The sequence below is a fragment of the Martes martes genome, assembly GCF_963455335.1.
Source record: "Martes martes genome assembly, chromosome: 14".
Taxonomy (NCBI): Eukaryota; Metazoa; Chordata; class Mammalia; order Carnivora; family Mustelidae; genus Martes; species Martes martes.
Genome location: NC_137902.1, coordinates 28,126,316 through 28,152,900, shown reverse-complemented (window position 1 = coordinate 28,152,900; position 26,585 = coordinate 28,126,316). Strand labels below are relative to the sequence as shown.

At 42.0% G+C, this 26,585-nt stretch overlaps 1 protein-coding gene across 1 annotated transcript in view; it reads right to left on the bottom strand.

The window, feature by feature from the left end:
• The window catches only part of DNMBP (dynamin binding protein), a 110,850-nt gene that overhangs the window by 62,658 nt on the left and 21,607 nt on the right, over positions 1–26,585 (bottom strand). Inside the window, exons 2-3 of the mRNA XM_080822362.1 lie at positions 16,669–16,824; positions 14,824–14,946 (exon numbers count right to left, since the gene is read on the bottom strand). Of these exons, the coding sequence (XP_080678488.1) occupies positions 14,824–14,946; positions 16,669–16,813 (268 nt within the window). The 5' untranslated portion in view covers positions 16,814–16,824. The remainder of the gene's footprint in view (positions 1–14,823; positions 14,947–16,668; positions 16,825–26,585) is intronic.

The following is a 26,585-nucleotide window of genomic DNA, read 5'->3' as shown; positions in this document are numbered from 1 at the left end:
AATCACTTTAGAGATAATTGAGCTCAACGCCTTTATTTTGTCGCTGGTGCTGAGGTTTTTGCACGAGTCTCTGGTTTTCATCGGAGTCATGCAGCTCTTCCCCTGGCACCCCAGGTGATTCCTGAGGAACGGAGGCTACCTCAGGGTCATTTCCAGACTTCTGAAACAACAATATGAGCAACGGCTGGAGGAGAGTGCCCAGATTGCGCAAACGGGAAAATAGGAAGTGTGGTGACCCTCAGGGTCAAGCTGAGGCTTTCACTCATGCACAGTTAATCCCAGCACCCGGCTGCTTGCTTCTTCTAGTTGGATTTTTTATTTCTTTGAGCAGGAAATGCATTTAGGAATAAGATAGGGCCACCTGGGTGGCTCAGTCGTTAAGTGTCTGCCTTCAGCTCAGGTCCTGATCCCAGAGTCCTGGGATCAAGCCCCGAATTGGGCTCCCTGCTCAGCAGGAAGCCTGCTTCTACCTCTCCCACTCCCCCTGCTTGCGTTTCCTATCAAACAAATAAATAAAATCTTAAAAAAAAAAAAAAAGAAAGAAAGGGAATAAGATGGTAAGAATAAATGCAAGTCTTCCTAGAATCTGAATATAAAAAGCCTAACTGCAGTATTAGGTCCCCCCCAAACTGCAATACCCAGGAGACTGTGTGCTTTAGGTAGACTGACCACACATGTTACTTAGCCTTCCAATGACCCATGTCAGAACCCGACCCCCATATGTCACACACATGGCATCACAGACTTATGGCACAGGGGCTATGTCATTCATCAGGTTATTTATAAATAAATTTATCCAATGAATTAAAACTAGAACTACCCTATGATTTTTTTGCAAAAAATCCAGTAATCGTACTATGATCCAGTAATCGCACTACTGGGGTATTTATCCCCAAACTACAAAAACATTAATTCAAAGGGATGTATGCCCTCCTATGTGGGTTGCCGCATTATTTACAATAGCCAAATGATAGAAGCAGCCCACGTGCCTGCCCATTGATACATGAATGAATAAAGATCTAATACACACACACACATATACACACACACAATGGAATATTACTCAGATTCAGCCATAAAAAAGAATGAAATCTTTCCATTTGCAACAACATGGATGCAGCTAGAGAATGCAATGCTAAGTGAAGTAAGTCAGTCAGAGAAAGACAAATACCATATGATCTCACTCATATGTGGAATTTAAGAAATAAAACAAATGAGGGGCTCATTTGGTTGAGCGTCTGCCTTCAGCTCAGGTCATGATCTCAGGGTCCTGGGATCAAGCCCTGAGCTAGGCTCCCTGCTTCCCCCTCTCCTTCTGTCCTTCCCTCCTATCCGAGCTCATTCTCTCTCTCTCAAATAAATAAATGAATACATGAAATCTTTAAAAATAAAAAGAAATAAAACCAACCAGCAAAATTTTAAAAAGACAGAGAAACGGGTGCCTGGATGGCTCAGTTTGTTAAGCAACCGTCTTCCATTCAGGTCATGATTTTGGAGTCCTGGGATCAAGTCCCGCATCAGGTTCCCTGCTCTGCAGGGAGTCTGCTTCTCCCTCTGACCCTCCCCCCTTCTCATACTCTCTCTCTTTCTCTCTCAAATAAATTTAAAAATTAATAAATAAATAAAATAAGGAGAGAGAAACAAGCCATGAAATGGACTCTTAACTGCAGAGAACAAACTGATGGTTCCCAGAGGGGAGGTGGGTTGGGGATGGGTAAAATAGGAGATGGGGATTAAGAGCACACTGACCAGGAGCTCTGAGTAATGTACACAACTGCCGAATCACTACATTATATTCCTGAAACTAATATAACACTGTATGTTAACTATACTGGAATTAAAATTAAAAACTTAATTTAAAAACTATCAATTCATTTTTTATTGGTCTTTTTTGAGGGTGGGAGGTGCCTAAAAACCTAAGGTTGTAGGCATTCTGTGCTATGTGAGGTCATTATTAGTGGCATTTCATTACTCCCACCAACTTTCCTCTCTCCTCTTTCTCTGTATTTTCCTGTCACACTCTCATTCTTGTTTTTTGCCCACCCCCCATCTTTTTTTCTCCCTCTGTTCATTTTTAAGACAATCAATGGCCCCTGGCCACCTGCATGGATCCTTCTGAGAGAAAACCTTGTTTTTCTCTTTTTAAAAAAATGTTTCTATTTGAGTAGAGTTGACACACAATGTTACATTTATTTCCAGCATCCAACACAGTGATTCAACTTTTCTACATACTATGCTGTGCCCAGGCATCGCTACCATCTGTCACCATACGCGGCGGTTACAGTACCACTGACTCCATTCCTCATGCTGGGCCTTTTAGCCCTGTGGCTTCCTCATTCCATAGCTGGAAGCCTGCTCCTCCCACTCCCTTCATGCATGTTGCCCATCCCCCCACCTCCCCACCCTTCTGGCAACCACCACTTTGCTCTCTGAATTTAGAGGCCTGATTCTGCTTTTTTGTTGTTGTTTATTCATTTGCTCTTTTAGATTCCACATATGAGTGAACTCATCTGGTATTTGTCTTCCGCGGTCTGACTTATTTTACTTAGCATAATACTCTCTAGGCCTATCCCTGTTGTCAAAAACGATACAACCTCATTCTTTCTTATGGCTGTGTAAGATTCCATTGTATATATTTACATGTTCCTTATCCATTTATCTATCAAGAGACACTTAGGTCGCTTCCATATCTTGGCTATTGTAAATAATGCTTTAATAAACATACAGGTGCACATATCTTTTTGAATTAGTGTTTTCAGGGTTTTTTTTAAAGATTTATTTATTTTAGAGAGTAAGCATGCCCATGTGCTTGCACATGGGGGAAGGGGGAAAGGAGAGAGACTATCCCAAACAGACTCCATAACGAGTGCAGAACCTGACTTAGGACTTAATCCCAAGACCCTGAGATCAAGACACGAGCTGAAACGAAGAGGCGGACATTCAAGCTACTGAGCCACCCAAGAACCCCATTTTCATTTCCTTTAGGTAAATTATTGGAATTACTGGGTCATATGGTATTTTCCTTCCTTTTGTCCTTCCTACCTTCCTCTCTTTCTCTATTTATTTTGAGAGAGACCATGTGTGTGCGCCTGAGTAGGGTGGATGGGGAGCAGAGGGAGGAGGAGAGAGAGAACCTTAAGCAGGCTCCATGCCCAGTGTGGAGCCCCTAGCCTGATCTCACAATCCCGAGGTAAGACCTAAGCCATAACCAAGAGTCAGACACAACCGAGTCAGCCACACAGGCACTCCTATTTTTAATTTTTTGAGGAATCTTCATATTGTTTTCCACAGTAGCTGTACCAATTTACATCCCCACCAACAGTGTACAAGAGCTCTTTTTTTCCTACATCTTCGCCAACACTTTTTTTTTTTTTTATTTTAGCCATTCTGACAGGTATTAGGTGATATCTCACTGTGGTTTTGATCTGCATTTCCCTGATGATTCGTAATGTTGAGCATCTTTTCATGCATCTGTTGGAACTACATCAAAATAAAAAGCTTTTGCACAGCAAACAAAACCATCAACAAAATAAAAAGGCGAGCTACTGGATGGGAGAAGATACTTGAAAATGAGAGATCCAGTAAGGTGTTAATATCCAAAATATATAAAGCACTTATACAACTCAACACCAAAAAAACAAACAATCCAATTAAAACATGGGCAGAGGGTCTGAATAGACATTTTCCTAAAGAAGACATACAAAGACAGCCTTGTCTTTGAGTTTAAACAACTAAAAGACAGGAACGGTCCATAACAACTGGACAGCTTTATGGAAAGGAGAAAGGGTGACACCTGCTGGAAGGACTACTGGTGATTCCAATTCCAGAAAGAATCTGGAAGAATGTTCACACACACACCTTCCCGGAACAATCAGGAAACCAGGCCTCCCAAAGCACATCTATGAAGTCCAGGAATCCTAGGTTAAGAATAATAAAGATAGGGGCGCCTGGATGGCTCAGTGGGTTAAAGCCTCTGCCTTCTGCTCAGGTCATGATCCCTGGGATCAAGCCCCACATTGGACTCTCTGCTCAGCAGGGAGCCTGCTTCCCTTCCTCTCTCTCTCTGCCTGACTCTCTGTCTACTTGTGATCTCTGTCTGTCAAATAAATAAACAAAATCTTTTAAAAAAAGAATAATAAAGATAGCTCATCTTTACTGCGTATCTACCTTGTGCCAGATGCTGAACATGTACAACCTCTTTCAGTCCTCACAACCAGCTGAGTTAGGTATTATTATCCTACGAGGCCGAGAGAATGCAAGTAACCAGCCTAACATCACAGCGATAAGTTGTGGAGTCAGATTTAAATCTAGGGCCGTCAGAATTCTTATCCCCTAAGCTATGCTGCCTGCTCTACATATATCTAAATACATATATTTCTTTAATAATATAATTTTACAATTAAAATATATCATTTTTCCAGGGTGCCTGAGTGGCTCAGTTGGTTAAGTGTCTGCCTTCGTTCGGGTCAAGTCAAGGTCCCAGGGCCCTGGGATCAAACCCCATTTCAGGCTCCCAGCTCAGCAGGGAGTCTGCTTCTCCCTCTGACTCTCTCCCTTCTCATGCTCTGTCTCTCTCCTTCTCTCAATTAAATAAATAAAATATCTAAAAAATAATTTAACCCCAATGATATTTCTGAAAGATAAGCAGGTAACAACTAAAGGCAGTCTGATAAAACAAAACAGGTCTCAAACATCATCCCACAAACTCTCAGGGTTTTCAGATCCCCTCCTGACATATTAAATCACCAAAAGTTTCATTTACACAGAAAAGGAGAAGCTTCACTGCTACACAGAATGTACTAAGGAGAGACAAGGAAACAACAGGATTAATAGTACTAGAAGACAAAGATACAGGAACGTAGGCTACTCATGAGCTGGGACACTGACCTAATGGAAAAAAAACCATTTTCAGTCTAAGAAACAGAAGGGCCATTCCAAGCACTAGACTTGAAAATCAGGAAGTGTTGACTCAAGTCTTATAAACTGTATGTGGTATAAAACAATACTTTCATTTTTACTGTGTTTCCAACTATTATTATCTGTTAATGTGGACTGTCACGTATAGAAAACTAGAGAAGTCAATTATCATTTCTGTGTCTCATGCTCAACTTCCCAGAAAAAGACAAACTGCAGAGGTACATCAAAATTCCCCATTCTCAAAGGCTTATGTGTTCAAACCAGAAGACACAGAGCTAAGAAAGATGTGAAAAGCTCAGAAGGAAAGAGAGCTAAATAGTCAGCGCACTTACTGGCAGGAGAGCATCAGGGAAGACAACAAGATCAAACCGCCGGGAGTTAGCATACCTCTTTCTGGTCGCTTCCTAAGGATCGCCCCTGCTGCATCCTCTTCCTTTGCTTAAAAACTAGTCACGATAACATCTACAGATTCCAGGACCCAGCCTGAGCCTGAGTCAGTCTTGGCTCAGGAGGCTCATGGGTGAAAGGTCCATGCTAGGGTCTTCCTGAGAAATCTGGTTGGTGGCCCTGGGATTACTGACGTGGATTTTAACTTCAAAGCAAGTTCAGAAGAACCCATGAGACCAGTCATCCCAGAGAAGGCATTTAGCAGAAAATGCCTCTTTTTAGTGTCTAAAGCTTGGCAACACAAGATACAATTATGAAGCAAAAAATGCTAATTCCAGAAGCTACATCCGCAGGTGCCCCCAAATGTCATAGACATATTGCATATTCCTAGAGAATTTTCTTACACCCACTATTTGCTCCATGAACCAGATGTAGGAAAGGACACATCCATGCCACCCACATCCTCTGCACAGCTCCAATGGAAGCCACCGTGCTCTGGGGTCCTTTCTCCATTCCCGCTGGTCTGACATGAACTACAGCCCCAGGGCTGTGAGTAGGGACAGATCAGAGTTCCCTGCTCTAACATCTTCATCTATTTCTCTCTGCCTTCCCAACACCGATTAATCAGGAAGTGTTCAGAAAAGAGGTAAAGGGTCAAGTGTGAAGTGAAGTGCAAGAAACTCTCAAAACAGATTTTGAGGATGAAGATCCAAATCCAATATTCCTTCTTCTCGTGACTATGGGTTAGGGAAGTTGGCTAGGCTCCTCTCTTTCCCCACCTGTGCCCTGTCTCTCTCATATGTGCATGTGATTTAAGAAATTAAGCCTATCCCTTTAGGGCCATACTCAAAAGAACAAGTGACAATAACATGCCCAATAAATTCTACCATTTGGCTGGCTGTCCTAAGTCATCACAATATCGCACTGATCGTAAACGTCAGTTTGCAGAACAGTACTGGTTCCTGTGCTTATGCAGAAATGTGCAGACTTAAGTATATTTGTTGAAAGGGTTTATAGTCCGTCTTTAGAAGTTTCTATACCGGGGAGACAAGATGGCGGGGAAGTAGGAGGAGGCGCCTTTTCAACCTGCACCCTAAAGTGAGCTGATTACCTACCAAAGAACTCCGATCACCCATGAAATCAGCCTGAGATCAGAATTATACACGTCTGGATCTCTACGGGGGCCAGAAGACGCCAGTGGGCAGGTAAAGTGGAGTGGGAACGTGGGACTGATATCGGAAGATAAACAAAAGGGGGAGGGAGCCACCAGAGGCGACCGACTGGAAAATAATACCCCAATACGAGAGTGCCCGGCATCTGGGGACCAGCATTAACTTGGAGTCTTGTTGAAAGCACTCAAAAGAGCAAAGACTCGCGCGGGGAAATTGTGGGAATCGGGGCGGATAGGGATAGGGGCTTAAGTCCCCAGACCCAGGGCAGCATCCCCTGGCGCTGAGCCGGAGAGTGCGGCGGAGAAACCTGGTCTTTGTCCCGGAGCCGACAGTGCGCCCGAGAACGGGTGGAGTCCGGCTCCCGTGAGGGGCTGGGAGCCACACCAGACGGCAGAACGCGCACCTTACTGGAGATGCTCGCGTGCCTCAACCTCCCCTGAGAGAGGTGCACGAACGCCCAGCCTGGTGTTCTGGGACCCACGCGGTGATAGACCCACGCGGCGATAGAGCCGATAGAGCTGGAGGCGCTGCGCCCCAAACCATCCCCTGGGAGAGGTGCGTGCAAGCCCTGAGCTCTCAGCCCCAGCCAGCGGGAAAATCTCAGTGTGCGATTGCTGCTTGGAACCTCTCTGGCGGTCTGGAGCTGCCCAGACAGCACAGCTGCCTTGGTTTTGCGTACAAGCAGGAGATCCTGCGTCCCCAGGGACCGCGACTCAGAACCTGCTCTGCCAGCGGCCCAGCGGCTGCAGCACCTGCAGGGGAGCAGACTGAGGCTTCTCTCTGAGAGGGAGGTTGGGGTGCAGTTTTCTTTCCTCTAAACCTCCAAAAACCATCAAAAGCTGTCAAGGCGAGAGAAAAGAAGTGAACAAACATAAAAACCTCCAGAGAACAAAAACCTGAAAAAAAAAACGTTTTTCTCAGAGCCCACCCCCTTGAGGGGGTCGGGAGGACTTAACTCAGGGAACATCATTGACTGAAAACCCATGTGGCAGCCCCCTCCCCCAGAAAACAAATCAGGAAAAAAAAAAAAAAAAAGACTACAAGAGAACAACCACCACTACTTCATAGATACAACTTTTATTTTTAATTCTTTCCCACTATTCTGGTTCATTTTTTTTCTTTTTTTACATAGATAACTTTTTAACCTATTTACCATCACAGTGAGATGTCCAGTACATCAAATTCCATGATAAACTTCTAACCTGAATTTTTTTTGATACATACACATGTGTTTTTCTTTTGCTTTTCTATTTTCTTAATTTTTAAAAAAATTTTTAATTTAGTTTAGTCCAGTTTATTCCTTTTTTATTTTTATTTTCTAATATTCATATAGAGTTAAACTTCAAGGTAACCCCCTTTCTCCAAGCAATGCTACCCCTATAGGTGAACCAATTTTTAATCCCCCTTTTTCTTAGGAAAGTTGAGTCCTTTAACAAAGATATCAAGATACATCCAGGAAGAATCAAAATAACCTTCCTCGCCCACACCGAGAATCTATAACCATGCTCCCATCTTTTTCTTCTGCCAGTGTCTCTGTGTATTTATGTTTGTCTGGATAGTATATAAATCTTATACTTGGGGTTCTTCTTGACGAGGCTCCTCCTTTTTTTTTTGCTTATATATATATATTTTTTCTCTCGTCATATACTTTTATCAGTCTTTTTGTTTGTCTGTTTTTGTTCGTATACGTCATAAACCTTACCCTGGGGCCCATTTGGGCTGAACCTTCACTTTTATCTTCCCTTTTTTCCTGTCTCTCTCTCTCCCTCTTTTTTCTTTTTCTTTTCTTTTTTCTCTCATTTGGGTGGGGAATCCTGAGTGCTCAGAAGCGTTCCAGGGTGCACCTTGACTGCACCACGGTCAATACATCCAGCTACATCTGTCCAGTCATCTCTCACCAAAATGACTAGGAGGAGGAATCCCCAACAGAAGAAAAATACAGAGGATGGGCCTTCTGCAACAGAGCTAACGGCTATCAACATAGACAATATGTCAGAAAGAGAATTCAGGCTAACAATTATCCAGGCAATAGCTAGGTTGGAGAAAGCCATGGATGACCAAACAGAATTGATTAGGGCAGAATTGAAAGCGACCAGAGAGGAGGTTCATAATGTTAGGGCAGAGCTGAAGGCCACCAGGGATGAGGTTCACAACGCTCTCAATGAGTTCCAATCTAATCTAAATTCTCTAAAAGCTAGGGTAACTGAGACAGAAGATAGAATTAGTGATCTGGAGGACAAACAAATAGAGAGAAAGGATCAGGAGGAAGCCTGGAACAAATAGCTTAGAAGCCACGAAAACAGAATCAGGGAAATAAATGATGCCATGAAACGTTCCAACGTCAGAATTATTGGAATCCCTGAAGGGGAGGAGAAAGAAAGAAGTCTAGAAGATATAGTGGAACAAGTTTTTCATGAAAATTTTCCCAATCTTGCGAATGGAACAAGTGTTCATGTACTAGAAGTAGAAAGGTCCCCCCCCAAGATTATAAATTCAAAAAAAACATCCAGGCACCTCATAGTAAAATTGAGGAATCATAATTGTAGATACAATCTCTTGAAAGCCGCTAGGACAAAGAACCTCCTTACATACAGAGGAAAGCCCATCAGAATAACGTCAGACCTGTCCACAGAGACCTGGCAAGCCAGAAAGGGCTGGCAAGATATATTCAGGGCACTAAATGAGAAGAACATGCAGCCAAGAATACTTTATCCAGCAAGACTGACATTCAAAATGGATGGAGAGATAAAGAGTTTCCAAGACCGGCAAGGCTTGAAAGACTATGCAACCACCAAGCCGACACTGCAGGAAATATTAAGGGGGGTTCTATAAAAGAGGAAAAATCCTAAGAATAGCATTGAACAGAAATATAGAGACAATCGACAGAAAGAAAGACTTCAAAGATAACACAATGTCAATAAAAACGTATCTCTCAATAATCACTCTCAATGTGAATGGCCTAAATGCACCCATAAAACGACACAGGGTTGCAGATTGGATAAAACGACAGGACCCATCCATATGTTGTCTACAAGAGACCCATTTTGAACCTAAAGATACACCCAGACTGAAAGTGAAGGGATGGAGAAGCATCTTTCACGCCAATGGGCCTCAAAAGAAGGCCGGGGTAGCGATTCTCATCTCAGATAAATTAGATTTTAAACTAAAGACGGTAGTCAGGGATACAGAAGGACACTACATCATTCTTAAAGGGACTATCCACCAAGATGATCTAACAATTGTAAATATCTATGCCCCCAATATGGGAGCAGCCAATTACATAAGAAAACTATTAATCAAGATAAAGAGTCATATTGATATGAATACATTAATAGTAGGAGATCTTAACACGCCTCTCTCAGAAATAGACAGATCATCGAAGCAGAAAATCAATAAAGAAATAAGAGCATTGAATGACACATTGGACCAGATGGACCTCATAGATATATACAGAACATTCCACCCTAAAACAACAGAATACTCATTCTTCTCAAGTGCACATGGAACCTTCTCCAGAATAGACCACATACTGGGTCACAAATCAGGGCTCAACCGATACCAAAAGACTGAGATGATTCCCTGCATATTCTCAGATCACAATGCTTTGAAACTGGAGCTCAATCACAAGGAAAAGTTCAGAAGGAACTCAAATACCTGGAAGCTAAAGACCACCTTGCTTAAGAATGCTTGGATCAACCAGGAGATCAAAGAAGAACTTAAACAATTTATGGAAACCAATGAGAACGAAGACACTTCACTCCAAAACCTATGGGATACAGCAAAGGCGGTCCTAAGGGGGAAATTCATAGCCATCCAAGCCTCCCTCAAAAAAATTGAAAAATCCAGAATACACCAGCTGTCTCTACACCTTAAAGAACTGGAGAATCAACAACAAATCAAACCAACTCCACACGTAAGAAGGGAAATAATCAAGATTAGAGCAGAGATCAACGAGGTAGAAACCAGAGATACAGTAGAACGTATCAACGAAACTAGAAGCTGGTTTTTTGAAAGAATCAATAAGATCGATAAACCATTGGCCACACTAATCCAAAAGAAAAGAGAGAAAGCCCAAATTAATAAAATTATGAATGAAAAGGGAGAGATCACAACTAACACCAAGGAAGTAGAAACAATCATCAGAAGCTATTATCAACAGTTATATGCCAATAAGCTAAGCAACCTAGATGAAATGGATGCATTCCTGGAAAACTATAAACTCCCAAAATTGAACCAGGAAGAAATTGACAACCTGAATAGACCGATATCTAGTAACGAGATTGAAGCAGTGATCAAAAACCTCCCAAAAAACAAGAGCCCAGGACCTGACGGATTCCCTGGGGAATTCTATCAAACTTTCAAAGAAGAAATAATACCTATTCTCCTGAAGCTGTTTCAAAAAATTGAAGCAGAAGGAAAACTTCCAGACTCTTTTTATGAAGCCAGCATCACCCTGATCCCCAAACCAGGCAAAGACCCTACCAAAAAGGAGAATTTCAGACCGATATCACTGATGAATATGGATGCTAAGATTCTCAACAAGATCCTAGCAAACAGGATCCAACAGCACATTAAAAAGATTATCCACCATGACCAGGTAGGATTCATCCCTGGGTTACAAGGATGGTTCAACATTCGCAAATCAATCAATGTGATAGAACAAATCAATAAGAGAAGAGAGAAGAACCACATGATCCTCTCCATTGATGCAGAAAAAGCTTTTGACAAAATCCAGCATCCGTTCCTGATTAAAACGCTTCAAAGTATAGGGATAGAGGGAACATTCCTGAACTTCATCAAATCTATCTATGAAAAACCCACAGCAAATATCATCCTCAATGGGAAAAAGCTTGCAGCCTTCCCATTGAGATCAGGAACACGACAAGGATGCCCACTCTCACCACTCTTGTTCAACATAGTATTAGAAGTCCTAGCAACAGCAATCAGACAACAAAGAGAAATAAAAGGTATCCAAATTGGCAAGGAAGAAGTCAAACTCTCTCTCTTCGCAGATGACATGATTCTTTATATGGAAAACCCGAAAGACTCCACCTCCAAACTACTAGAACTCATACAGCAATTCAGTAATGTAGCAGGATACAAAGTCAATGTCCAGAAATCAGTGGCTTTCTTATACACTAACAATGAAAATACAGAAAGGCAAATTAGAGAATCGATTCCATTTACTATAGCACCAAAAACCATAAGATACCTCGGGATAAACCTAACCAAAGAGGTTAAAGATCTGTACTCGAGGAACTACAGAACACTCCTAAAAGAAACTGAAGAAGACACAAAAAGATGGAAGACCATTCCATGCTCTTGGATGGGAAGAATAAACATCGTTAAAATGTCTATACTGCCCAGAGCAATCTATACTTTTAATGCCATTCCAATCAAAATTCCACCAGTATTTTTCAAAGAGCTGGAGCAAATAATACTAAAATTTGTATGGAATCAGAAGAGACCCCGAATTGCTAAGGAAATGTTGAAAAACAAAAATAAAACTGGTGGCATCACGTTACCTGATTTCAAGCTTTACTACAAAGCTGTGATCACCAAGACAGCATGGTACTGGCATAAAAACAGACACATGGACCAGTGGAACAGAGTAGAGAGCCCAGATATGGACCCTCAACTCTATGGTCAAATAATCTTTGACAAAACAGGAAAAAATATCCAGTGGAAAAAAGACAGTCTCTTCAATAAATGGTGCTGGGAAAACTGGACAGCTATATGTAGAAGAATGAAACTTGACCATTCTCTTACACCGTACACAAAGATAAACTCGAAATGGATAAAAGACCTCAAGGTGAGACAGGAATCCATCAGAATCCTCGAGGAGAACATAGGGAGTAACCTCTTTGATATCAGCCATAGCAACTTCTTTCAAGATATGTCTCCAAAGGCGAAGGAAACAAAGGCAAAGATGAACTTCTGGGACTTCATCAAGATAAAAAGCTTCTGCACAGCAAAAGAAACAGTCATCAAAACAAAGAGGCAACCCACGGAATGGGAGAAGATATTTGCAAATGACAGTACAGATAAAAGGTTGATATCCAGGATCTATAAAGAACTCCTCAAACTCAACACACACAAAACAGATAATCATATTAAAAAATGGGCAGAAGATATGAACAGACACTTCTCCAAGGAAGACATACAAATGGCTACCAGACACATGAAAAAATGTTCATCATCACTAGCCATCAGGGAGATTCAAATCAAAACCACATTGAGATACCACCTTACACCAGTTAGAATGGCCAAAATTAGCAAGACAGGAAACAACGTGTGTTGGAGAGGATGTGGAGAAAGGGGAACCCTCTTACACTGTTGGTGGGAATGCAAACTGGTGCAGCCACTTTGGAGAACAGTGTGGAGATTCCTCAGGAAATTAAAAATAGATCTTCCCTATGACCCTGCAATTGCACTGCTGGGTATTTACCCCAAAGATACAGATGTAGTGAAAAGAAGGGCCATCTGTACCCCAATGTTTATAGCAGCAATGGCCACGGTCGCCAAACTGTGGAAAGAACCAAGATGCCCTTCAACGGATGAATGGATAAGGAAGATGTGGTCCATATACACTATGGAGTATTATGCCTCCATCAGAAAGGACGAATACCCAACTTTTGTAGCAACATGGACAGGACTGGAAGAGATTATGCTGAGTGAAATAACTCAAACAGAGAAAGTCAAGTATCATATGGTTTCACTTATTGGTGGAGCATAACAAATAATATAGAGGACAAGGGTAGATGGAGAGGAGAAGGGAGTTGAGGGAAATTGGAAGGGGAGGTGAACCATGAGAGACTATGGACTCTGAAAAACAACCTGAGGGTTTTGAAGGGGCGGGGTGGCAGGGTGGGGGAACCAGGTGGTGGGTATTAGGGAGGGCACAGATTGCATGGAGCACTGGGTGTGGTGAAAAAACTATGAATACTGTTACGCTGAAAATAAATTAAAAATGGGAAAAAAAAAAAAAAAAAAAAGAAGTTTCTATACCTATCGGAGCGAAGTGAGAAATACTCGGAATGTCACTGAGACATGGCTATGACCATTCACTTTAAACCATGTCCTTTTAAACTGGATCTGATGAAGAACTTTAAGGTAACATTACCTAATGGCTGGGAGTGAAATGGGGCTGTTTTGTATTTGTCTCTTAATCTCCACACCACAATTCCTCCTCAGCTCTTACACATTTATCGTAATGTTGCTAGCAAAGTTGTATTAGTTTTTAAGGGGAAAAAGCTAAAGGTTGTCTGAAGTGTGGCTATAATATGGGGCAGTGGAAAGAGAATGCTGAACTTATAATCAGGTGACATGATTTTACTTTCGGAGGCCAAAAGTTTGAATCTCATTTTCATTATTTATTAAATGCAATTAATAATATCTACTTTGCTACCTCCCAAAACTGTGGTGAGGATCAGATGAGAGTGTATTTGTGATAAAATACTATGGAAATTCTAAAATGTTATGCAAATGTAAGACATTATTATTGTCAGCACAATCTTGCTATTACTCCCCAGAGGCTAGCCACTTGTAAAATTTCAAAAAAAGGGGGCTAGCCTGGGTGGCTCAGTGGGTTAAAGCCTCTGCCTTTGGCTCAGGTCATGATCTCAGGGTCCTGGGATCGAGCCCTGCAACGGGCTCTCTGCTCAGCGGGGAGCCTGCTTCCCCCTCTGTCTCTTCCTGCCTCTCTGCCTACTTGTGGTCTCTGTCAAATAAATAAATAAAATCTTTTAAAAAAATTTCAAAAATAAAGACCTAGTTGTCAAAATGGGGCAACTCCACTAAACCTATTTTATTTATTTTTTAAGAGAGAGAGAGAAAGAGTGAGGGCACAAGTGGGGAGGGGCAGAGGGAGAGAGAGAAACCCCAGCAAACTCTCCACTGAGCACAGAGCCCGAAGTGGGGCTCCATCCCATAACCCTAAGATCTGAGTTGAAATCAAGAGTCAGATACTTAATTAAGCCACCCAGGTGCCTCAACTAATCTTATTTTAAACTTTTTTTTTTAAAAGATTTTATTTATTTATTTGACAGACAGGCAGCGGCTTTAACCCACTGAGCCACCCAGGCGCCCCAACTAATCTTATTTTAAACAATCTACCCTTGGGGTGCCTGGATGGCTTGGTCAGTTAAGCATCTGTCTTCAACTCAGGTCATGATCCCAGGGTCCTGGGATGGAGCCCCGCATCAGGCTACCCTGCTCAATGCGGAGCCTGCTTCTCCTTCTGCCTGCTGCTCCCCCTGCTTGTTCCCTCTCTGTCTCTCTCTCTCACTGTCAAATAAATAATCTTTTGAAAAAAAGTAAACAGTCTACTCTTGAATGGCCAACTTACCTCGATGGAGGGGAAGACTATTCAGTTCTTGGGATGTAAATTCACAGATACAGACAAACAGCCTCTCTCCTTCTTTTAGACTGGGAATGGTCACAATTTCCACAAAACTGCTGGGGAACTGCCCTGAAAATAAAGGCAAACATTTCTAATATTGAAATTTCATTTTCTGTCTATATACCAGGACAAAGTAACTTTTCTTCTGAGCCCATTTACAAACACTGAATTGAAAACCAAGTACTCATAACTGGAGAATCTCTACAGAACAAGCACAGCCCACACAATCTAAGGCATGCAGGGCACAGGGAATGCAAGTCGACCTGATTAGCACTGATCCAGTGCCCCTCAACACAGGGTGAGCTGCAGAGTGAAAAAATGGGTAAGACAGTCTTGGCTCTCAAAGGTCTTAAAACCGAATTGAGACATAAGCAATAATTCCATTCTGAAATCTAGTGACACAATAGAGGTGTACAAACTGCTGTGGAAGTTAGGGAAGGCAGAAAGGCTTTCAGGAAGAACAAGAAAAATTTTATGAAAAAGCTTGCATTTGAGTCTGAAGACAGGGTTTTAATAAAGTGGTTGAAAAGCATCAGAAAATTTAATGGATCCCATCTTCTAGAAACCTCTTGTATCCTCCACTTATCTCCAGACCCACCACCTTGGTCCAAGTCAGCAGCATGTCTCATCTGGGTTATCGCAACAACCTCCCAGTAGGCCTCCCTGCCCCTGGTTCTGCCCTTTCCTGTCATTTTCCAAACTGTAGCGGCGAGCTTTCTCAACTATAGATCTGACTGTGTGTAAGGCATCTGTACTATACCCCATTCTGTAACTCCTTACCATGGCATCCTCTGTCCTCTATGGTCAAGCTCCTGCTGCTCTGCCCAGCACATTCTGCCCCCCTCAACCTTCCACACTACATGCCTGGCTCAAATCTTCTCGACTCTCCAAGTTCTTTGTCAGCCCACGGCCTTTTCTGTCTATCTTCTTTGCCTTGCTAACTCTTACTTGTTAGCAAGTTAGACTTGTTTTTGTCTTAGCTGAGCTATTATTTCTACCGGGAAATAATGTATTATCTCCCAAGTGTGTGGTAAACGTCAACAGAGTCTGTTCAAAGGACTATATAACAAACTGCAGGCCAGACTTCTGTAAATACATGCAAGTTAAGGACTGGATTTAACACAGGCGCACAGTGTGGGGTAAAAACTTCCACCCTACCCTAGGCTAATGAAAGAAAGAAACAGGTGCTGACATAGACTTTAAAGACCAGAAGAAAGGAAACCAGGTGCATAAGAAGTGGGAGGTGGCTGTGCCGAGGGCAGGTGCAGCTTTAATAAATTTGGACCAACCATGGATCTGGGAAGAAGTGAACAGAATGCATCACGCTCCCTTGAAAACAGTGGGAGAAAGGCTAGAAAATGTTTGAGGAAGACAACCAGAGAAAACATGGGGGAGAGTGACTTAAGGTCCATAAATCGGAGATAAAGGCTGGTAGTGAAAAGTAAAGGCAAGCAACAGGATTCTGAATAAAGAAGGAACACCTGTTTTCAGAAGGGAAGCAACGGCGGATAAAGGCCCAGGAAGGGGAGGTAAACACGTGAACAGACAACAGGCTGGGGACAGCTGGTATCAAATCATCTCCACCTTTGGAAGGAACCCATGAGGAGAGATGGAATGATAACAAACATTCTCTCCTCACTGGTAGAAACCACAGTAAAAACATAACAAAAAACACAAAGGATTCTGAAATTTTCGACTTGGGCTTCTCATTTAAACTTTGTTTTTAGTATGGAAAGAAGGGAGGGTTGGTGGTCTGTTTTGTACCCAAGGAATTAGGTAGGAGCCTCTTACCTGTAACATCCTCTTTCTTTCCTAGAAGCCAAAATTCATCCACCACTGCCAACACCTCGATGATATCTCCCACGAAGAGCGGTAGTTCTTCAGATACACTAGGGCAGAAGTCAAAGATGGCACGAACCACTGAGCCAGCCTCCATGTTTTTACAGCCTGGAAAGACAGGTCAAAAAGAAATTGGAAATCATAACTATTAAAGACACTGGAATATAGGTCAATATCTTGAGAATGATAAAGCTTAAGATAGACACTTAGAATCAAGGCAAAGCCAAGCAAATAAGAAGTTTGTACTTCATACTTTAAAGAAATTAAGGCACTATCGCACAAAAATAATAATTTCCTCAAAATACATTTTTCATTTGCTTCTCAAGGCAATTCTGGAATTGGAAAAAAAAAAGTGACCTTTACTTATGAGTGACAGAAAAGGTACAAAGATGGAAAATGTAGACCTCTCAATACACCTGTAGAGGACAATAAGGAAATTAGTATATTTCAAGTACTGGCAATATGGTACTTTTAAAATGTGGTATTTAAAAAGTAGGGATTTTAAATACGGCATTTCATTTATGTCCCTAGAACTGTCGTAAAGATTAGGATACTTATGCTCAGCAAGTTGGAAAACTTAAACTGTCTAAGATCACAGAGTTCATAGCAGCAGGACCAGGATTCAGGCCCAGGGGATCCTGGCTCCTATCCACTACAGAAAAAAAAAAAAAGAAAGAAAAAGGAAAAGGAATGTGGGATTACACCTCAAAGGCAGAGATTTAAAACATACTGAAAAGTAAAAACCCAAAAAATGGAACAAGACAAGGTGATAGAAAAATGACACCTCCAGACAAGATCTAGTACATACACAACACCAGATCAAGAGTGTGTTTTCAGCTCAAAGACACCTAGGCCCCAAGTCTGCACAGTATCCTCACACTGTTACGGTGTCTGTGCTATGCTAAATGGTGTGTTTGTTACCTTGACTCATGTGCTTGGGGAGCCTAAGTAAGAGTTTAAGCAACAGAAAGGGAGGAACCCATGGGCATGTGCTCACCTATAAACAATCAGCCATGATTAGCAACCTCCCTCCCTAGGTCTTCCTCCTGGAGCGACTGACTCTCTCCAGAGTGTCCAGGCCTCAAGCCTATTCTCCTTTACTTACCTCAAGTATCTATTTGGTGTCGTTAGCGACAAGGATTCTAACTTTCATCTCACATATAACTATGATGACATCAAAAAGCACTAAATGCCTAATTACAAAAAAAGACCATGGTTAGAGTGCCATTGATTTATTACTATGAAAACAGGGATGTGGCCAAACATGTTGGGCATACAATAATAAATAATTGAGCATATCAATGTGGGGTACCTTTAAGATTTTAGTGAATCATGCAACACAATTCACACTGCACATTTCATTTGTACTGTTGAGTGAAAGGAGCTTATTTTTGTGTTACTGGAACTTTTTTCTATAATGATATGACTTGGGTCCACAGTGGAAAAGAGAAGGGGCCAGGAACGTTCCCCACATCCTCTGTCCTTTCCTGCCATGTATTTTCTTTAGTATAAAAGTCTAATTATAATCACATGCTGAGGAGACAGCTTAATGTGAATGCAAAGTAACCAGGGGTCTGGAGTCAGAGACCAAGGGTCAAATGCCAGCTCCACTACTAGTTATTTCACCTTGGACATATTCCTTAAACTCTCTGTGCTAGCTTCCTATTCAGAAAAAGAGGGATAATTAATTATGCAGTCATAATCATCATCAAGAGGATGATGATAATGATCAAAATTATTATAACAATGCCTACTATTTACTGAGCATTTACTATGTGCCATGCACTGTACCATGTACTTCCTTCATTGAGTCCTCACAACAATCCTACCATGTATTATTGGTTTCATTTTGCAGACACAGGCTCAGAGAGGTGATGTAATCTGTCCAAGGTCACAGTAAGTCAGGGATGGAATGGAAATGGAAACCCAGATCTGTCACCAAAGACACAGGATGCTGCTAGTGCGAAATCCCCTAGGACGGGGCTGGTACAGGAGGTACGCAATGTTAGCAGTTATTACTAAACATTTCCATAATCAGCTACAAGCTCAAATCTGTCTCACTGATAAATCATGACCAGAGAATGTGCTATTTCAAGTACAGAAACACCACAGAATTGGCCGTTTTAATATGTCGAAACATGGGTTAGCTTTGACCACGTTTAAAAAATAGACACTTTATATACCTCTCTGCCTTCTGCAACAGGAAGATACTGAACCTAATTTACTCTTCGACTGACGGATGCAAGTTCATTATGAAGACCATACATGACTATACTGTGTGGTGACGGATAACAGCCGTACAATGTAACTTTTGGGTCTTCCTGCTACAGTCATCTCCTCTGTCAGCTTTTCTACCCTCTTTCTAGATCACCGTTTATACTCTGCTGGGGAGAGAAGACCGCACAGACACCGCCCAAATTATTACAAGTTCTCAGATACATAAAAAGTCAACAAGCTCCAAAGGAAATGCTAACAAACTCTTCTGTGGTGGCAAACTACATGTGTTAGTTAGCTAGTTTTTTTCAACAGTTAGTTTTCATGTGCTCTGAGGCCCCTTTCTTATTTTCTGGCTGTCCTCCAAACAGTCAACGTTGCCAGATGTCAGATTTCCGTGTGAGGGTGGTGTCATAAATATTTTTTTTAAACAAGCGTAATATTTTGCAAACCTCTTAGCCATCGATATATTATTAACACAACTCATGGCTGGGCCGTGGTGGATATTATTTTCCTCCTCCTAGTACATGTTCCCAAATTCCATGTCACTCGCAGACTAAATATGTACCTCATTATCTGAAATGTCAGGGAAAGAATTAGCATAAGCTCTGTGGGATGTGAAAGAGACCCTGCCACACTGAGGAGTGAGCTTTGAGAGGTGAAAGAGTCAAAGCTTCTCCCTGAGAGCCTTTCAGCTGCACCAGAGAATGACTCAGAAGCAGGGGAGGGACTGGCTCGGTGAATACTTTTGCTGTGAATACTTTTGCTGACTGACCTCCGACCCTGCTGGAAGGAGTGCGTAATCGCTGTGCAGCACACACCCTGCGAGGGTGCCGGAGTCTGGGCCTGGCTGGAGTGCGGGACTTGCGTGGGACAGGGACCAGAACGGAGGTGTCCGTGGCCCCCTGGTTTACGTGGCACCTAGTGTGTGCTCGCTTCGGCAGCACATATACGTGGCACCTAGTGAATTTCAGCCCCGTCTTCTCCACCCTGGACACCCTGGGAGAAGCAACTGTTAGTGCTCCTGTCTGGGCCATTGTAGAGCCCTGGACAGATACTTTGAAACTTAATCACAAATAGCTTATATAAGCTGTTCCACCAACTCCAGATGGAAGGAAGAAGAACAGCAGAGGAACTCTGAGCGCAGCTGGGCTTGTGAGAAAGCAGGGGAAAGAGCAGCCCGTGCAGCAGGATGTCAAGGACCTCAAGGAAGTTGGCTGTGGAAACACCATCCTCCTCACTCGCTGGTGAATGCCAGCATTTCCGTTCTGCATTTGAGATACAAAGGTCCTTAATTCTTCAAACTCTTTTAGAACATAGGACCCAACGAGGGAAAAGATCTGGGTCTGTTTTGCTCACTGGCCTAGAGCGGTGCTCAGCATATTAACATGCTTTTAAATTTTGGGTAAGCAAATCATTCATCAAACTTTCAAAAAACATACAAAACTGTTAATATCAAAATCTCTACTTCCACGTATCTAAAACGAAATTCACCATCTCTTCTCCACACATGGTTTGACCTTCCAGCTTGTATAACGGTGTCCTCTAAGCCTTCCAGATCAAATACTCCCGTGGGCTTCTTCATCCTCTAGAGCCGATGATAACGCTAATAGCAACAGCTACCGTTTGAGAATCTACTGTGCGCCAGACACTGAGCTAGAAGCTTGAATCGTGGCTGCATTGCAAGGTAGACAGGAAGGCTCTAAAGCCTGGGTGCCCAAAGTTCAAATCCCAGTAGCACCCCCGGATAGTAGAGCTAAAATCTCTCGCGAATACACAGCTTAGCCAGAACCAGAACTCAGGTCTGTTTAACTCCAGTGCCCGTGCGTTTGCTTTGTTTTGTTTTTACTACAAGCTACCCTTCTCTTAAACCTCACTGGGTTCTTCCTTCAAAATCTTCTAGACTTCCATGTTCCTCTTTGGTTCTCCAACATTTTCTTTTTTTTTTTTTTTTTCTAAAAATTTTATTTATTTATTTGACAGACAGAGGTCACAAGTAGGCAGAGAGGCAGGCAGAGAGAGAGGAGGAAGCAAGCTCCCCGCTGAGCAGAAAGCCCCATGCGGGGCTCGATCCCAGGACCCTGGGATCATGACCTGAGCTGAAGGCAGAGGCTTTAACCCACTGAGCCACCCAAGCGCCCCACTCTCTCCAACATTTTCTTATAACATTTTTCCAACAGCGAAGTTGAAAGAATTTCACACACAAAACCTAGAGTCTACCATTCACATCTCTGCAGTTCGTCATCACACAACCTCTCCCTTTATCCATTTATCAATCTATGTTGTTTTTTGACACACTGCAATATTTATTTTATTTTTGATGCTTTTCCAAATAAACCACAGACTTTACCCTCCAGCACTTAGGCATATGTATCTTAACGAGGGTCGTTATCTGTTTACATTTTGTTCTTGTTGTTTTTAAGAGTCATTTTCCTCTTTTCTCAGCCAAAGGTACAATTCATTTCTCCCCATTAATCTGTCCATGAACCTGGTTAATCTTTTAAACGGTTGATTTTTACATATTGTTCAGATGCTAAAAAATTCACCAGGTTTTTCCATTTTTGTATAATTCATTCACATATTTAGCAAATATTTATCAAGCCTAATGGACTCAATCAAATTCTGATGCAGGTTGAACCCACTCTTCTTTAAATATTTATTCTTTAATCCTGTTGGTGGCTGACAGAAGCATTCAACTCTCTTCTATTGTCCTAAACAGATCAACTCCTATTCCAAAGTATCTACCCCACCTAGGGAAAAATAAAACCCTGCAGAGAACTTGACCATTCATCTCAGGAGGAGATACGCAGCTTTATCTTTCGGTTAGACAGCAAGAGAAAAAGAGAGAGAGTTTCTTAAATCTATAGTGACATTTTTTAGTGACTCAAGGATATTTTAGCACTTTCTACAAATGATATCTGTGGCAGCTGCCTCTTAATCCAGTGTTACTCCTATGATGTACCAAAGAACATTCAAGATACAGTTCCTGCCCCCCCGAAGCTTAGAATGGTCCCCACTATTTTCCCAAAACATGTTCTCTCGCTCTCAAATCTTTTTTTTTTTTTTTAATGACATCTTTCCATTTGCCACAACATGGATGGAGCTAGACAGTGTTATGCTAAGTGAAATAAGTCAGAGAAAGACAAATACTGTTAAGATTTCACTCGTGCGGAATTTAAGAAACAAAACAAATGAACACAATGGGGGAAAAAAGGCAAACCTAAAAACAGACCCTTCACTGTAGAGAACAAACTGATGGTTACTGCGTCAGGGGGTGACACAGGTGATGGGGACTGAGGAGGGCACTTGTGATGAGCACCAAGTGTTCTATGCAAGTGACAGATCACTAAAGTCTACACCTGAAACCAATATCACACTGTATGTTAACAAGCTGGAATTTAAATAAACTTAGGGGAAAATGTGGTACATACATACAACAGAATATCATTCAGCCTTAAAAAGAAATTCAGTCTGACACGTGCTAGAACGCCGATGAACCCTGAAGACTTTATGCTAAGTCACAAAAAGGCAAATATTGTGTGATTTCACCTACGTGGTGTTCGAAGAACAAACTCGAAGAAACAGAAAGTAGAATGGTGGTTCCCAGGGACTGGGGAGAGGGGGAAACGGGTCCAGAGTTTCAGTGTGGGGAGATGAGGAACTTCTAGAGCCATGTGAATGTGGGGCGTGCCGCAGGTCTGCGCACTTCATGTGGGTAAAATGGTATCTTTTATGTTACATATATTTACCTCAGTAAACAAGGGGTTTTTAAAATGTATGTCATTCAAGCAAGAGGACGTGAAGGAAGGCCTGGGGAACTTCAGTCTGGACATACTTATTGAAATCTCCCAAGATACAAATTATAAACGTTTACCCTGATAGATGCTGATATTACGCAGCTTAAAAAGTCATTTCAAAAAAAAAAAAAAAGTCATTTCCAAAGGAGTCTTTGGAGAGAAGAGCTGAGCCTGGTACAGATGGAGGACACTGAGCTATAAAGCATGTGCTAGATGTCTCGAGTTTCCCTCCTGGGCCTGTCCTCCACCTTCTTCCGCCCTGCACCCTTCAACAGTGCCCCTCAGAGCCCACCCACAAGAACTGCATGGAGGCGCCCTCTTGCCTCTGGCTTCCAGTTGGGTTCAGCCAACGGGTGGTACGGCAGAAGAGCTGATGGGAAAAGACCGGTAAGCCTGGGGTGTTCATTCCCCTGGCTCCTTCCCTGCTGGGCTATCCGTTGGCTCCCGGTTCCCTGCCCCTTCAGGCCTGGGGTGGCTCTCCTGCTAGCCTGGGGTAGTTATATACCCCAAACCTGTCCATTCCATTCTAAGTTGGACTTCCTCACGTGACCCAGCTTGAGCATGCCTTCCATATTCTGCCTGGCCCCTGATGGGTATATGCCCAAAGGGACTTTTCAGCATTTCTGAGAACGTCTGCATGAAAAAAATGGGAACAAAGAATACAGGAAACTATAAAAATGAGTTTCCTAAAACTACCATTATAAATCCAGGTGAGAGATAAGAGCTAGAGATGTAAATTTTGAAGGCTTTAAAAAATATTGATGAAGATACTGATGCCTGCATTACTCCACTAAAAAAAAAAAAATCGCCCCACTTTTGATGGATTTGGTGCACGGGACCCAAACTCTAAATTCTCATTTCGAAACTCTGAGCCATCTATTTTACTACCAGGAAAGCAGGTACGAGAGGTTTGGAAACTTGTTCTTTGAAAAAGCGCTGGTGACACTTCCAATATTCCTCCTAATATTTCCCAGTTCATAGTAGAAGTCTACACTCTGGGATTCCAGAACAAAATTTCTGAAGGGGTTTCCTTAACAAAGACCTCCTGTTTCTCCTTTCTTGTTTGCTCCTGCAGATGGGGAGCCCTGGCTCACACCAGCACCTCTCTGCCTACCTGACAGGAGCAGGGCAGGGGGTCTTCATTGTTAGGACTCACCAGTATAGTTTCCTTCAAAGGAATATCCTTTCATGAATATGTGGAAACTTCTTTAGGTCTTGCAACTGACTTTCCTGAAAACATTACCTTTTGGGAATGGGAATCCATTTTATAAATGTCAAGTCCTGGCAATGAGAAATAATATTTAACTTCAAAAAGCAAGTGCGTCGTTCTCTTATTCTTGACAATACAGGGCTAAAAAGAATAGTCTCTTTGCTTTAGTTGTGAGGGGATCAGAGGTGTCAGAAAATGAAGTTTAAATCTGTTTCAGGAAGGAAATGAGAGAAACTAGGAAAATAGCATTTCCTCTTCTGGTTTATGTCACTGGAGTTCATTTTGGACAGAAGGTCAATAGTCACTGCCAGGTGACTCAGAGAACCGGCAACGAATGAAGAGGAAAAGCAGAATACATCTTGATCATGGCATCCCCCATGGGGCTGAGTAGCATAGCACAGACAAAGGTCAACATGTCCTCCTACAACAGAATCTTCTGCCTTCTGCTCTTCTGATGACAACAGCACTGACTCACATGTACTTGGGTAAAACAGGCTATATGGAATGTTGGACTCTTAGGGGAAAAAAATGAAAAACCTGCTCTGAATCAGGGTGATCAGAGTAACAAAGGCAGAAAAGCAATTTGCTATCATAAACTAACAATTTATATTACATTTTGCTTATTTCAAATTGGTCCCCCGTTGGAAGGCAGCAACCTTGGCAGATGGACAGGATATAGACCAGACTTTCTGCCAATCACGGTCCACCACGGCATTTAAACAAAAACACTTCTCCTCTAAAACAAAGTTGTAGCTACTTTAAAAAAATGTGCTCATCTATCTCTACACCAGTTTTGTCTTTTTAACAAAACTGCACTGGAGCAGGAAGGTCCCAAGGTTAACATTTCAGGACCTGCCAAGTTTAAAGATATTTCCATTAAGATATATTTTCAGATGGGTCAACCTACGCATTCCTGAAGTACTCTCTCAGGTGCCCATTCCTTAAACCGCACATGAATCTCAATTATGGGTGGAAATTTAAGAATTACTGACTCATAAGTAAATACACTGGACATGTCTGAGCTAAGCAACTGAGCAATACATTAAAATTCACAGCTCCACTGTGCTGTGTATGTAAGAAATGCCCAGATAATACATCTGATAGCAGTTGCAGACCTGCAGATGAAGATGAAACTGTAAAATGAAATTTTGGGTGAGGCTGCAGATAACAAGAAGCACCACGAACATGCGAGAACAGGCAGTTTTGAGGACAGTATCCAGGGAACGCCAAGAAAATGTATTAACCCAGTGTTCCAAACTGTGAGGGTAAATGTTACAGAGATCTGCAAGGTAGGCATCTTGTTTCTTTCCCCTATCTGTTTCAAGTACAAGCTAGTTTTTTGCTGAAGACAAAGACTTAAAAAGACATGAGGAGTTTCTCAGCCTACTTTATAAAATATTCTTGGTATTTTTGAAGGAAGGGTCAGAAAAGGAATTCTAAAAACAGAAAATTCTGAGGAAAAAAAAAATAGGGGGGAAAGAAAGGGTCCAACCGGAGTTAAAAGTACCTGAGGTTGGGTGACTTACCTCATTTCAAAGAGCACCACCAGCCAAACACCATGGAAAACAGACTGGCAGCTTTATACAAACAAGTAACAAAAACTAATACTTGTCATTTATAGAAGCTAAAGCCACTAAATTTGAAAGGAAAATGTATATATGGAATCTTCTGGTACTGTCTATTTAAGACGAACCTGAGAGTAATGCCAAGACACAGCAAACCCAATGAATGGCTGATTCCTTAGTGTCGATGAGAAGGATTTAATGTTCTAAATCAGGATGTTCAAACCTTAAATTCAAGGTTCCTCTCGTGTGAAAAGATCTCTGACAGGAGAGGAGGGGACAAAAGTAGGATATGTAAAGAAAATAATGTATCTAAATGGAAACCTTGAATCTGGGAGTGACCAGTTACAAATAGGAGCTGGGATAAGATAAATGGAGAATGAAACAGGTGGGAGATTTATATTACAGACTCCCATAAAAGAAAACAAAGATGACATTTTAATAAGAAGGTTACAAAATTGCTACAGAAACTAACAGCAGCGTCTGGTAGTTGATACAAGCTGGAATGCTAATTCCCTAAGAAATAGAAAAGGCATACAATCACAGGGCAATTGATTAACTATGTCCTAGAGATCACACAGGGTCTTTTTCTGGGCCTTCTGGGCAGCTAACATGTCTGATCATTATGATTCCTGCCAAAAGAAATGAAGGGCATGGGGCACCTGGGTAGCTCAGTGGGTTAAAGCCTCTGCCTTCGGCTCAGGTCATGATCCCAGGACCCTGGGATCGAGCCCCGCATCAAGCCCCGCATCGGGCTCTCTGCTCAGTGGGAGGCCTGCTTCCTCCTCTCTCTCTGCCTACTTGTGATCTCTGCCTGTCAAATAAATGAATAAAATCTTAAAAAAAAGAAAAGAAATGAAGGGCATGGTTCAGAACTTTGTTTCAGTTGTGCATACCATTTTGTTTTGCCCCTCCTTTTTTTAAAGTCATGAATAAGTGAGTTTTATCAAATGCTTTTTCTGTATCTACTGAGATAATCATGTTTTTTCTCCTTTATTCCATTAATGTTGCAAATTACATTGATTTTTCAGATGTCGAATCACCCTGCATTCTTCGAATAAACCCTATTTGCTTATGATGTATTCT